The following is a 15,259-nucleotide window of genomic DNA, read 5'->3' on the forward strand; positions in this document are numbered from 1 at the left end:
TCACAGTAGCGTTATTCATAATAGCCAAAATATGGAAGCAGCCCAGGCACCCATCAGTGGATGAATGAAGAAAACGTGGTACCATATGTATATATGTAGGAATATTATTCAGTCTTAAAGAGGAAGAGAATTCTGAAACATGCCCCAATGTGGATGGACCTCAAAAGTATTATGCTAAATGAAAGAAGCCGGGGCAAAAGGTCATATATGCCTTCTCTGTGGATATCCAGAAAAAGAAAATCCCTCAAGACAGGGAATTGGGGGAGGTGGAAGTGCACGCATAGCTCCGTGGATACGGACTGTTTCTCTGGGGAAATGAGAAGGTTTTGAACGCAGAGAAGGGAGGTTAGTTGCACAACATTATTAATGCAGTGCATGCCACTGACTTGTACATTTTTACATGGTTAATTCTGTTTGTTAGTGAATTTTACCTCAATTTAAAAAATAATCTGAGGGCTGTCATTCTTTGTGGCCCCTAGACATATGGCAAGAGGAAATGAGTAGAAACTCCAGGAGTGCAGCAGGGAGAAGGGAGAGCGGTATTTTGGCTCAACAGGAAAAACTGACTAATGAGTACAACTAGCAGGAAATTGAAGAGGCCGCCCGAGAAGGCAGCAAGTACAGGAGACTGTAGAACACCTGTCGGGTGCTGCACTCAAGCCCGAGAGCAGCAGTTTTCACCCTGGGGACACATGGGGTTCTCTTGGTGGCACAAGGAAGCCACACTTGGGCCCCACCCCAGGGATGCTGATGCCATTGGCCTAAGGTGTGGACTGGGCATCTGAACTAAGGCCCCTGGTGGCTCAGCTTTAGGTGGAAGCAGATGATCTTTTGTGTGATTTCTGTATTAATGACTGTGGTGCCTACGAGCTTAGCATCATCACCATTCAGCATGAGTGGTGTATGCACAGCGTCTGCCTCACCTGGAAGCTGGCTAGGAGTGCAGCATCTCCCCCTCCCCACAACTGCCCGGTCAGAATCCATACTTTAGTAAGATCCCAGGGGACCTGTGTGCCCATCTGAGTTTTAGAAGTGCTGCTGGGCTGAGGCGTGGGGGCTCACGCCTATAATCCCAATACTTTGGGAGGCCAAGGCCGACAGATTATTTGAGGCCAGGAGTTTGAGACCAGCCAGGCCAACATGGCAAAACCCTGTCTCTACTAAAAATATAAAAATCAGGCATGGTGGTGGGTGCCTGTAATCCCAGCTACTCAAAAGGCCAAGGCAGGAGAATTGCCTGAACCCAGGAGGCAGAGGTTGCAGTGAGCCGAGATCATACCACTGCACTCCAGCCTGGGCCACAGAGTGAGACTTCATCTCAAAAAAAAAAAAAAAAAGTCAGTGCTGCTGTCAATCTTTATTCACAAGACACTTCGAGCTGCGTTTCCTCATTTTATCTTCTGAACCGTCACCGGTTTGTTCAGCTGTTGGATGGGGGTGGAAGTGCAGGCGCAAAGGGCTTCACTCGCTCCACACGCCACAGACAGTGCTGGTCTCCTATGTGTCCTGTTCAGGGCCTTCTCCCTCAGGCCCAGGGCCTGCTTCAGCTCTCTGTGACACCCATCACCTCCCTCATGCAACCGCAGTGCCCTGCCCGGAGTCCAGGCTGAGTAAATATTGAATGTGCTGAATCTACTGAGGCTGGGAAGACCCCATACCTCAGCTTGGAGCCTGATGCCATAGGAATCCTCACTGCATAGCTCAGCTTGTCATTAGCTGCTCCCTTTCTTTTTTCATTTTTTGTTTTGAAATAATTACAGATTCAAAGGAAGTCACCAAGAGGTTCAATTTCGGTGTACCCACCACCTGGTTTCCCCCAGTGGCAACATCTCACGTCCCTATAGCACAGTATCACCCCTGGGAGGGTGGCACTGCCACAGGGGCATGTAGAATTCTGTGTCATTCGCCACGTGTGGATTTGTGTAACCACCACCATCTCTTTCTTTGACTTAAAAAAAATGGTGGGGTCCCCACAAACACTTTATAAAGACTGATTTCCTGTTGGCAGGAGAGAGCTGCTGTACATCACAAAGCGAGGCAGCCCAGGTGGCCTTGTGCTCCAGAGTGGTGTGGTCAGTGACTTCTGATTTGCCTGGGCGAAGTCAGTCTCTCAGTCTCTCTCTCGCTCGCTCTCTCTCTCTCTCTGTCTCTCTCTCTCACACACACACACACACACACACACACACACACACACACACACACACAAAAGTGTTTGATGACTTTTCTGAGACCTGTTCCTCCTCCGCTGGGCTAGGGGAGGGGCCCACTCCTTTTACCTGTATTTCTTTTTAGAGGAGAAACTGGCACAAAGTCAGATAGTCTTGGGTTTGGCAAATTGCTTTCATCTGTAAGAAAAGGACTCTGACCTAACCAGCAGGCAATCACTTGAAATCACTTGTGTCCCATGCTCCACACCAGTGTCTAGGGTAGATTGGAATCTACACAGCTAGAGGAAGAATTTGTGTCCAGAAACCACAGGAGCAGATGACCCACAAGTGTAGCTGTTTTACTTCCTTCATGTTAAATTCCAAATAAAAGGATGATTATCTTTGAACTGACCCCAGTCCAAACTACAAATGCCGGGCTCAGATCCACCAAGGCCAGATGTTGTCATCAGTGACTGGGTTTATGCCAGGCTATTGGTAAACTGGGTCAGAGATGGTGCAAGCAAGGTCGCTGGGTCAGGGCCAGTTCACAGCCCCGTCATTCGTAACATCAGCACCTGACCGGAGGGTGGGAATGAGGTTTCCAACCTGCTGACTCATTTGCAGAGCGGTGTGTCGGAGCCACACGTAGTAGCAGTCTAAACCTGAGCTACAGGTAGCCACATGCTGTGGGATGCTGCGGATTTATGTACCCACTGCTCGCAGCCAAGAGGGCTAGCATGAATGGCTCTGATTTGTCACCATGGCACAGTCACAGATGGAGAATGCTCTGTCATAACCAGCACTCCCAGTCTCCATGGGTTCTTAGCACCCTTCCCTACCATGCTTACCTGTACAGCCACCTGTGCAGGTCATTCTTGCCCAGAATAGCACATGAGCTAAACAGCCATCTTCAAGTGGTTATAAAACCTCATATTTATATGAGGTTTCATAGTTTACAAAAGTTACTTCTTATTCCACCTAATGAAGAAACCACAGTCCAAAAAATTTGGTGCCTCTCCCGAGGCCACCTACCTGGTTCGTGATGGATCCAGCACTGCAGTTCCCATCTTCTCATTACACCTTCCTGTTGGCTAGGCCCCAGCTCACATAGAGAAGTGTTTCTGTTTCATCCCCGGAGAGGGCCTTGAAGCGTTCTGTGAGTTTGTGGAAAGAAAGAGGAGAGGAGCAGCTCTTGCTTCTGTGGGAAGCACAGCCAGACTCCTCTCTTCATGTCCTGTCCCTTAAATGTCCTCCAAAAGTGGGGACAAGTGCTCGAGAGAACTTGACCCTGATTCTGGATTGTGGGGTCTTCCAGACTCAGAACTGTAGCTGCAATCCGTGGGGCATGTTGCAACCTGCCTACTTTTGTGTGAAACCCCTATCTTTGTCAGTATTTTAAGTTTCTATGAGGCCATTCTTGAATTCACCTCCTTTCTCTTTGCCTAAGTGCAAGCCACACCCTCATCTCCTCCCTTTGGCCATACAAGAGGTCTCAAGGGCACAAAGGAGCTTAGCAGAAAGCAAACAGTACCTTCAGAAGATTAAAAAAAAAAATTATTGCACTTGTTTTTCTATAGCCAAGATAAGACACAGTAGATAGAGGAATGTGTATGCCTTGTACAGCTCACTAGCCCCACCATCTCTGATATGAACCAGTTCTTCCTGTTCCCTTGGAGACTTGGTCTTACCATAGTTTACATCCTGCTGTGATGCCATGTGACACACACATGCTTGCACACACATTAAGACCTCCCTCCTTGCAATCAAGCCTGAGAAAGATAGTGGTGGTGTTATTGTTAAAATGAGTTTTCATGACCTCAGAATGTTCCCAAGCTTGGGGCCAGAGATAGAGCATTCTTCAGAGGGAGTCAGCATGGGGTCCTTCTTACAGACATGAACATAGTTTCTCCAGAGCAAGGCAGAAGACACAGTTTAAACCATGTGAAGGATGAGGTGAGAGTATAGGTTAAGAAAGAGAAAATATTAATATTTCTAGGAGATTTAGGGGGACTTAGTACTTCTGCCATTTCGTTTAAATAATTTTTTTTAATATTTAAAGAGACAACTTGGCTCTCCCTAATGATAATGGCCTAAGATCCTTTATATTCTTAATGAAAGAGGGAATTAATTACAATGAATATGTATTGCTTCTCCAGAAAACAAAAAAAAATTTTAATGTTTTCATTTAAACCAGAGGTATACTTTTGTTTTATTTATTTCTTTGTTGGTTTCTTTTTCTTCCAAAGAGGTTGCAAAAATGAAATTTCTGTTTAAGTTTATAACATGCAAGAGTATTATGTATATGTGGCCTTGGAATGACTGTTTAGTTCTGTTCTAAAGAATCCAATAGTTTTTAAATGGACTTCATAATTTAGCATACTCTGGGAATTGAAAACTTCATGCTTTATTTAGGTAAAGATATGAATATAACACTATTAAATATACTGAATTTCTTAAGTAAATTATGTAAATAGAACATTCTTTGAGATAATGCTGTTGCATTATAAGAAATGTTTTTTTTTTAAAAAAAGAAATGCTTTGAATAGTAGGTAGGACTAATGTATAGCTTGCTTGCTTGCTTATTTATTTATTTATTTTTGAGATGGAGTCTTGCTCTGTTGCCTGGGCTGCCATGCAATGGCATGATCTCGGCTCACCGCAAACTCTGCCTCCCAGGTTCAAGTGATTCTCCTGCCTCAGCCTCCTGAGTAGCAGGGATTATAGGCACGTGCCACCACACCTGGTTAATTTTTGTATTTTTAGTAGACAGGGTTTCACCATGTTGGGCAGGCTGGTCTCAGACTCCCGACCTCAGGTGATCCGCCTGCCTTGCCCTCCCAAAGTGCTGGGATTACAGGCGTGAGCCACCGTGCCTGGCTAGCCAATTTATTTTAACAGCATTTCACTTCCAACTTTGTTAAAGTTGGCTAGACGTGTAAAATCATTTATTTCAAATTTAAAAATCCAAACTTCTCCCTATTTTGTCCAGAATTTCAAAATTGCAGTGAGTTGTGGTCGCCTGGAAACCAGGTGTATGATACTTTGTTAAGCACACTAATTGGCAGTGTGGAGTTTTGCATTGCAGAAGGCTCGTTAGTGAGGGTGGGTGGGATTCCACACTCCTCCAATTAGTGGGCCCTGAGCCACTCGCACATTTAAAGTATGATTCACTTTACCCAAGTTTGTTTGTTGCCAGCTCTTCAGGAAAATACTATTATACAAACCAAGGTCTCCTATTCGGCAACCTTTTGGATCATGAGGTCGACACATAAAAGGACTCACTACAGGCTCCCTGGTAGCTGGTTAATATCTTGGGAATTTAAATATGAAGATAGTTGATGTCCATGGTTAGGATCTGTTATTTAAATGTAGAAGCATTTAAATATGCCTTTGGAGTTGTTTTTGGGTTGTGGTAATAACAGCCACCACCTGAGCTAACAATTCATTGAGATTTTATGCTGTCCCACATTTTAGTTGCCTTAACGCATTGTGTTCTTAGGTCACACAGATGGCCTGTGAAGGGGAGAAACTGAGGCAGAGAGAGGGATAGGAACTTGCCTAAGCTAGTTAAGCAACAGTCACAATTAGAAGCCCAGATCTCCCAGGACTGTTCCCACTGTATGAGAGAGTCCTCACCTTTCTTCATGAATGGTAGATTTTCCCATCTCCTTTAATATTCACTAAATGATCATGAACAAAGGCCAAAGGACAGAAGGAAGAAGGAAGGAAGGAATGATTGTTGGTTCTGTCCTTTAGTTCTTAAAAATGCCAGAGAAAACTTTGAGACAAGGTCATTTCCTAAAAGAAGTGGAGTAAACATTCCCAGTCATGAGTTTTTAGATTTGAATATTTCTAAAATGTTGATTGACAAAACCTTCTAATATATTTGTTATAAAAATGACATAAAGAGGAAAAATATCCAGCATTTTGGAAGAAGGGGCTCTAAATATTAGGCATAACTGCATTTGAACAGATTCCTTTGCTTCCTCCCGGGCCTGAGCTGCAAGGCTACTGCTCCATTGGGAAACTTCTCTGGGACCCCTAGACTAACTCTCAGTTGCTCCTAAGCTATCTGGGGGGTGAGCAAGGGTCCTGTCCTCTTATGAGCCCAGGGAGCAGGACCTGGCTGCCTGAGGACCCCGGCATTAGCCTCCAGGCTTGTGCTGGGCCCTCCTGAGACAACCCAATTCAGACACTGGCTCCTTTAAGTCGATCACCGGGGATTCAGGGGAATTCCTTCACAGTGTTCCATATTTTGTCCAACTTCTGAGCCAGAGAAGCCAGAAAGGGAAGCCTTTCTGTCTGGACAGCTGCAGCCCAGACTGGACACGGGAACAGAGCAGTGGCCTCCTCCATAGCATGGGGCCTTGTGCCCACCGGTCCCGGCAGTGCTGAACCACTGACTCAAGCCTGTCCTTGGCCCCAGTGAGCCCCTAGTTATTGCCAGTGGCTGAGGGAGGGTGAGGGGAGAGGACGTCATGCAGGTGAGCTGGGAGGTAGCACCACAGTTTCTCAGCAGTGTTCCTGCAAGTTGTCACCATAATGCACCCGTGCAGGCCCAGCAGCCTGTGCAAGTATCACAGCACCATACGGACATGAATTGGTGTGTCTTTAATAACAGGAAAATGGCAGGGTGTCAATTTACACTGTTGTTTTTCTGCAGGTTTTTTTTTTTTAAGCCATCTTCCCAAGTGTTCTCTGGGTTTTGCTCTTACCCAGGTCCCCTGTCTGCCATCCAGAGGCTGGCATGAGCCACCCAGGCTGGGTCTGGGATCAGCCGAGGCCCTGGGCTGGTGCCATCCTGCCCCTCTCTGCAGACGGGCCCTGCGTTCGCATCATTAGTTCATCACCATGGAAGAACAGGGCTGTCGAGCTGACCTACTTTTCTTGTTTGCCCACAGCAGGCTAAGCCTGTTTAGCCTTGTCCAGAGGAGCTGGGCAGAGCAAGTTGCTTTCCGAATCGTACAGATGGCAGTCTTCTGAGTGTGTAGTTAAATCTCTTTGCCTTTTTTGCCATTAGTCTGCAGAGTTAGGGCCCAGCACTGGGATGGCTTGAGCCCATGTCCAAACACAGGAGCGTCCTGCAACCCATATTCAGCCTCTCCCCTGAAGAATCATCCTGCCTTAGGATAAATTATTGCGGGAACCAATGCCAGGCTTCCTTCCAGACGTTAGACACTGATTCTTAAATGGAAGCTCTTCATACTCTATCCTAAGCCCTAAGAACATCAGCCACTTGCAGAGATGCCAGGAGGGTGGGACCCATGCCTGGACTTGAGGGGTTTACCATCCAGTGGGGGAGGGTTGTGAACAGCTAAAGCCAAGGTGAAGCTGAAACAGAAGAGGAAGGGGATGGGCCGTGGGGGCGGAGGAAGAGGCGCTGGTAGAGTTGAAGGTGTTGGAGAGGAGGACGATGTGATTGAGGATAGGGCTAAAGTCACAGACTGGCAGCTCATCATCTGAGGGTTTGAATGCTACGACTTGGAACCCTGGGAAGTGCTAGTAGATATACATATTACCCTCTCCCATATTTAACGGTTTTTATTCTTTGCTGAAATACTGTTATATTGCTGCTTGTGGGCATAGGATAGTATCTGTTAGAATTGTTCAGGGGGAAATCATTAAGATCAAACCCAGACTGTCATGATTAAATAAGCTAATGTACAGGAAAAGCACCAGCTAGAGCTTCATGTGTAGCTTATTTCTCCAGCTTATGAATTTTGCGTGTAGCAACATGCCTTGTGTCCTGGGTCTGTGCCTCCTAAATCTGATGCCATGACTTCTAACTCAGGGGGACGTGTCTTGGACTCTCCTTAACACCCTGAAGCCACCACCCAGAGCTTTGGAGGAGGAGTCGGGCCAGTGGTGAATTGTGCCTTTACTGGGGCCACTTCGTTAGACATTTGCAAAAGAAGAGAACTCAATCTGTTTTTAAAAAGAAAAATATGTACATCTCATTTCTCTTGCAGTTTCTTCAGCATTATTCAGACGCAGAGTGACAGATGTAAGGAGAGAGATCTAAGATATCTTAAATTTACAACGTGAATATCTGAACAAACATTGAGAAACTGGAGATTTCTAGTCCTGCTGAGGCAAAACCCAGATGACCTTTAGATGGCATTTAAAGTCGGTCATTTCTGCAGGTCCCATTAACCAGTGATGGTAACTTTGATCACTCAGTGAAAGCAATGGCTCTTCTTTAGACATCCAGCAAACATCTATTGAATACCTGTGTGGGCCTCTGAGTCTTGCTGTTTGAAGAGGGAAAATGCAAACATTCAGCCCTACATTGCCTAAGCCCCTCACTAGGAAGAGCTATAAGCTCTTGGTGAAGGGCTTGCCACAGGGCTCTCTGTTTGTCGAGGTTCACTCTGTATCTAGTGGCTCTTCTAGCACAGGCAGAGACATGCCCTTCACCGTGTGACATTCGAGGAGACCAGTTGTCCCACCCAGTTGTTTTCCCTGCTGACCTCTGATCCCCACATCCCGGCTTCTCTGTATGCTGGTTGGTCTTCCTGACTTTAGTTTGGTTCCTGTGTATTTGATCCATGCACACATTTTTACCAGACTAGATATCCTGGAGTTGGGCTGGTTGGGGTTTTGGAAGCATGTCCAGGATTGGTTCACTGTCTGGATTGGGGTCTAGTTGTATTGAGGTGGTGAGAGAAAGGCCTCACTGGCAGCAGTCACCAATGGATCCCAAATTCCCAGCTGGGCCTGCATCAAACTCAACCAACCAGAGTTTTCAGACAACTCAGATTTTAAAAAGAGAAGCAGCAGCCTATCAGTTTGGTGACCTAGCAGATACATCTCAATGCTTTTTGCTTTTTAATTGACTTTTTAAAAATGATGAATTAATGCCATTTTCCATATTAACGCACCATTGTGTAGATTGGTGTAGATGCCATGGAGATGTCCCCTGAGGTTGAGAGCCTGGAGTGGACGTGTTCAGGGGTAGAGGGCTATGTAGAGTAACTAGAAGGATCAAGGTTTTCCTCACCTGCACAGCCTCCTCCTGGCAGCATGCAGTGGTGAGTTCCTGGTTCGTTGGGAGTGAGATGAGGACTCTCCTGCTCTGTGTGCATACTGTATGAGGTGTGTAGCTTTGCCAGGTCTTAGTGTGACACACTGGGATGACAGCTAACAAGCTCATGTCTCTGAGGGTTGTTAGAGAGGCCCCAGCCCTGGTATAATGCCTCTGCAAGGCATGTTGCACCCCCACAATGGGCCGGCTACATCCAGGGAGCAGGCCAGGCTCAGAGGTAGGGCAAGCTCTCACCTGGCCTCAGGGCCCAGCCAAGGCCCCTCATCATCTCTGACTATAGGGACAGTTAGATGCAGGGAAGGGGTGGCAAAGTTGATCTCCTTGATAATTTCTACCCCTGATTGCACCTCCACACAAAATTGTGCAGACCTTCCCAGGGACCCTAGCCTACAGGGAATCTCAAGGCAGGGAGAGTTGCAGGTGCTCTGGGCAGTACCACAGGTGTCCCTGTATCCTCAGGACATCAGGCCCAAATGCAGTGAGAAGCTAGCCACTTGGAGGAGGAGTCGGGCCAGTGGGTGAATTGAGCCTTTACTGGGGCCACTTCATTAGACATTTGCAAAAGGAGAGAACTCAGTCTCTTTTAAAAAAGAAAAATATGTACTTCTCATTTCTCTTACAGTTTCTTGAGCGTTATTCAGAGGCAGAGTAACAGACGTAAGCCCACTTGAGGGGCTCCAAATGCCCCATTTTCTCATGCCCCAGGACCTTTGAATAAGCCTTTCCTTCTGCCCACATGCCTCTTCCAGGCTCAGCTGATTTGCATGATACAGAGACAGTGGAAGGAATGGAGGAGGATCTAACATCGCAGATACCTTTAGCAGTGACTATGTGAAATCTAATACATCATGGCAGAGTCGCAGGTGTGAAGGAAGAGAGCTCCCTGCTGCTGGTGCTGTGCAGGCTGCTCCCTGCAGGGCTCCCTGCAGCCCATGAGCCTAACTTGGCCCCAGCTGTGTCAGCAGGGGTGGTGGTCAGGTCCCTGGCTGCACAGGGAGGGCCGGCAGTGCACTGTCTGCTTAAATTGTAAGTAAAAGAAGTGAGGGTGACAGGAGAAGGAAGAGGGTGCAACGTGAGGGTGCTTCCTACCAGTAAGGTGTGCGGCATCGGACACGCGTGACCACGTGACCTGCGGCTCTAAAGGTCTCACGTGTTCTCGTTCTAAAGTCACCATTTCTGACCGCTGTGCTGTGGAAGGGGAGGCAGTTAACCAGATGAGGTGTCCTAATAGATTCTCCTATCTACTGTGAAAAGTGGGTCTATCCACTTCAGCTTACAGATGAGGTCATCATGCCCAGGCTCCAAGGCCACCACACAAGTGAAGGCAAGAGCACCGAGGACATTCCAACCTAGATCTAGCTAGTTCCCAAAGCAATTCTGCTGCCTCCTATGGTTAGCAATTCACACGAAACCTCCTACGTTTTGATTAACTGTTATTTAAAACTCTGATATTAAACCCAAGACTCCAAAGTCTAGGTGTCCAAAACTAATTTGATTTCTTGTTTCAAGGGCATCTACTTTTGCTCTCTTTGCAACCTTGAGCCCAGTGAAGATGAGCATTTCTGGCCCTGAAGGAGCACTTGGGGAGTCAGCACATGGAGGGAGATGCTGGCTGGAGCAGTATTTTGTGGATTCATTTCGGTTTGTCTGTGGCAGCTGAACAGCGGTTTCCAACAAAGACTTTCACTGACTCAGCTCCAAGCATGACTCATAAATCTCCTTTTCTCCTCTTGCTGATTTTCCTAGGCATCTATTGTCCACACCCTGACCACACACTGTCACCCATCAGAGTCTCCAGTTGACTCAGGTTTACACTGTGCAATCTGAACTCTTGATAAAGAGGCCCCCTAAAAGGAGCCTTAAGTGATGGCAACATAAATGTCAGAGGTTGCAAGAATAATATGTCAGGTTAGGATGGCCCTTCCATCCAGATGTCATGGCCATTTCTATCTTGGAAATTCTTTGCTGACCAATGTTACTGTAAATTTACTTAATAACAAATTTTCTAACTTTCTTCATCCATTCCTTCATTGCATATGTCACCAGACTCTTGGAAAAAAAAAAGCATGAAGGAGGAACCACAGTTGTAACAGGCAGATAAAGCTTCAGCTTGGCTTTTTAGACACTCGTGGTAGTGTTTGCTATGATCACGACGCTCATGAGGGTCTTTTCTTGGTTTCTTCAAGCAATCTGGCTCTATGAGGTTCCAGCAAGGACCATGAGACCTGGCTCCCTGGGACAAGGATGGAGAGGTCTAGTGTTAGGATTGGATCTGTCTGCCTTGCCTTTTCCAGGTCAGAAAATGTGCCAGAATGCTATGAGAACTCCTTAGTTGGAGGGGAATTGGGATTGCAGGAGCCACTGGCTCTCAGGCTTTCACTGTCCATCTCCTTTAGAAATGTATTTATTTATTTATTTATTTATTTATTTTTATTTTATTTGAGACAAGAGTCTCGCTCCGTCTTCAAGGCTGGAGTGCAGTGGCACAATCTCGGCTCACTGCAGCCTCTACCTCCCAGGTTCAAGCGATTCTCCTGCCTCAGCCTCCTGAGTACCTGGGATTATAGGTACGCACTACCACACCTGGCTAATTTTTTGTATTTTCAATAGAGACAGGGTTTTGTCATGTTGACCAGGCTGATCTTGAACTCCTGACCTCAAGTGATCCGCCTCCCTTGGCCTCTCAAAGTGCTGGGATTACAGGCGTGAGCCACTGCGCCCGGCCTTAGAAATTTATTTTTTCCACTGAATGAATCATTGCAACACCAAAAGCCATTCCCTGGAGAGGAAGAATCAAAATATGGAAGTTATTTCCTAGCTTCCTCATATGACAAAGGAAGATAAGTGAGCATCGCAGTTCATCAGCAACTGTTTCTCAAAGCGTTTTTATTCCTTAATATGAGGAGAAATCATTACCAAGCTCCCATGTGTGAGATGCAGACGTTAATCCAAAATGACTGAGGTCCCCTCACCAGGGACTGACTGGGAGGACAGAAGGCACACGCTCTGTCGGCAATAAATAAACCCCCGTCAATTGGGGAGATGTGTGTGCTCGGTTTTGCCTCTTTTGATTTCAACTTGTTCTTGTTTTCAGTATTTTTTTCTTTTGATTAACTCAATTCCACCAGGCTTGGTTGGTATGGTGGGGAGGAGTGTTAGGATTTTCCAGTTAACTTGGGACTTGTAATTCAAACCACTTCTCAGCCAATTTCAAAACATCATGATTTTATGTTTGTAAAAACATAGGTCTTGCAACACAACAGGCTCGTGGTAGTCATTTCAGGGAAAATTCATGATGATACAGAGTGACCCACTGGGCCTATAAAGACTTCACCAAAAAATTCTAAATTAAAAAACACTGAAGAGGAAAGTTCAGTAGTGATTCCAGTGATTCTTTAACATGGGTTGGCAAACTGCTCTCTGGGGACCAAATATGGCCCACAACCTGTTTTTGTAAGTAAAGTTTTATTGAAACACAGCCATGCCCATTCATTTATGGCTGCACTGCACTATAATGGCAGAGCTGAGTGGTTGCAACAAAGACTGGATGATCTGCATCTAAAATAGTTACCAGGCAGCCCTTTAGAGAAAAGGATTGGCCGGGCACGATGGCTCACGCCTGTAATTCCAGCACTTTAGGAGGCTGAGGTCAGTGGATCACGAGGTCAGGAGATCGAGACCATCCTGCCCAATGTGGTGAAACCCTATCTCTGAAAAAAAAAAAAAGAAAGAAAGAAAAGGGTTACCAACTCCTGCTTGAGTGTAGTAACATGCCTTTCCATGCATGCCACATGAGGCACTCTCTGGAGACCTGGGTGACATGCTAGACCCTGGGGGGAACCTGTCACTTGTATGACTCATCAGTCTTCTGTCTCACTGCTGATGCACTTGGGACCCAGAGCAGATATGGTGTGACAAAATAATCCTGCTGCCATTTCCAGGTCCTCATTCACCAAAGGCCAGAATTCTAATCAGTTTTGTAGTAGGTGGCTGTGAGAAAGAATGCTCTAAAGCCTTTGGGGCAGAAATTTCACCTGGGTGTGTAGACGTCATTTGCAGGCCTCACTTTTGTCCTTTGCCTCTATTAGAGTCAGTAGATTTCTTTAAGGGTTTGCTGTGTGAAGGAAAACCCCAGTCATTTCACCCGATAGTCATTCCATTCCTTTCTCTCCTCCCTCACAACCTCACGATGGTTGGTTACCTTCCTGTTTAGTTATCATGAGCGGCGCAGGGTTAGTGATAACCAGATCCATGCACATTTGTGTATTTCCACAAGGTCAGACCTTTATTGATGTGATTTAAATCACCAAAGCTGGAAGCTTCATTGAGTTCCCAAGGACAAACTTCCCCTTAGTACTTTGCATTCACTCAGGAGTCAGAGCCACGAGCACACAGGCTCAAGCCACTCCATAGGTCAGTCAATATTGCAAACCATACATAATAGTATACTTAATCAATATATAAATGTTATAGATTAAACATTTCATAGTAAATGAAGTAACATTTAACATTGAAAGAAAAGGGATAGGAAAAGGGGTTAATGAGCCAGTCCAGGGAGAGCAACATGGAAAAAAAAAGAAAGTCCTGGCCTGGTCTGGGCAGTCCACTGGTCTCACAGGGAAGAGTCTTTGATGTGGGCAGGGCGTTGGGCTGTGGATGCCGGGTGCTGATCATGGGCGACAGTGAGACAGGGTCTGTGGGGACGGCCGTTTCTAGCTGGTGAAGTCCTGCTCTTACGGCCACAGAGTCCTCTGGTGAGGACTGAGTGGAGGAGTGTGCTTGATCATGTCCTTGTCTGGTCGGAAGCAGTTTTCATTGATTTGGCAAAATGTCTGGTCTTGTTGGCAAGGTGACTTTTAAAATGTAAGATGGAGTCTTTCTCTAAGATGGAGTTACTATGTCAGGGTGCTGTGTACAGTTATTACTAGCTAGTCCAGTATTCTAGAAAGCATGTTGTGTTTGTCTGTCTTTCCACCATGCGTACACACACACATACACACACACACACACGATTTCAACACTGGTAGGAGGGAATGATTATCCTGTTTCTCCTGAAGACACTGATGGGCTCCACTACTGTGAGCCCTTTAACTCATGATCACTATTGATAGTGTGATTAAAATTCTGCAGCTACAATTTTGTGATGACTTCTTTGTGCCGGGCACTGTGCTGGAGGTTTCTCTTGTATTCTGTCATGCTTTCTCACAACCACACTGTGAGAAAGGCCCTACTGTTCTCTCACTTTGCAGATGAGGAGCTACGGCTGGGAGCATCACACTTCTCCAGTGTTATACAGAGATACTGAAGGGCAAAGCCTGGGTCAGTCTCAGTTTGGGTCACCTGACTCCAGGCCACCACTGCCTTTCTCCCCTTCACAGATGTGGATGCTGGACCCAGGAACTCTGACACCCAGCATGCCCCTCTAGCCCTGCCTGCCAGCAGCAGGGGTGGCTGTCTGCCACTTCCCTTGGGAGGTCCAGCTTTCCTCCTCCACACTCAGTGCTCCACTGGCCTTGCTTGGTTAGATTCCCCAGCTGGTCTGCTTCCTGGGCCTGGCAGAGCTCCTGACCCCTATGCCCCCACTCAGTGGTCCTCACAGTCCTGCTTGCAGCAGCCACAGGTAGTCCCTGGGAGTGGTACGGGCCCAGACTTCAGCTGGAGCCCCTGCCTGCAGACGCGTCTTGGCTGTAAGGCACTCTTCCTCCCAATACGGCCCTTTCTGCCTCTGTTCAGGAGCCCCTCTCTGAAACCTTAGGTCTGTGTGACTCCAGAGCCCATGTCTGTTTCACCCCTGGTGATCTCTTTACTGTGCAGAGAATATGCGTTCATTGAAATTCAAAGCCGATAAGAAAGGCTGAAGCTTACTGTCACCTGCCTTAGCAGGGGCTCAGTGGCCACAGCGTGAACATAAGGGGTCGGACAGTTAGGTGAGGCAGGCATGCAGTGAACGGAACTCACCTAGAGCTTCCTGTGCCCCAGGCATCATGCTGGGCCCTTTGCTGCACACATATGTGCCACCTGCCTCCTGTTTGCTCTTTGTACAATCCCTGCCTGGTGGGTTTTAGCT

At 46.8% G+C, this 15,259-nt stretch overlaps 1 protein-coding gene across 9 annotated transcripts in view; it reads left to right on the top strand.

Annotated features, from left to right (window-relative positions):
- The window catches only part of NPAS2 (neuronal PAS domain protein 2), a 171,553-nt gene that overhangs the window by 57,357 nt on the left and 98,937 nt on the right, over window positions 1–15,259 (top strand). The window contains exon 1 of one of the 9 annotated variants that reach the window (XM_012477640.3): window positions 4,057–4,100. The exons of 7 other annotated variants lie outside the window; for them this stretch is intronic. In XM_012477640.3, coding sequence (XP_012333063.1) covers window positions 4,096–4,100 — 5 coding nt within the window. In that variant the 5' untranslated portion in view covers window positions 4,057–4,095. Of the gene's footprint in view, window positions 1–4,056; window positions 4,101–11,751; window positions 11,760–15,259 lie in introns of those variants that run through there. One more of the 9 variants, XM_012477645.2, reaches the window with a different exon arrangement.

This window comes from Aotus nancymaae, unplaced genomic scaffold (genome assembly GCF_030222135.1).
Source record: "Aotus nancymaae isolate 86718 unplaced genomic scaffold, 86718_ANA_hifiasm-v0.15.2.pri h1tg000131l, whole genome shotgun sequence".
Taxonomy (NCBI): Eukaryota; Metazoa; Chordata; class Mammalia; order Primates; family Aotidae; genus Aotus; species Aotus nancymaae.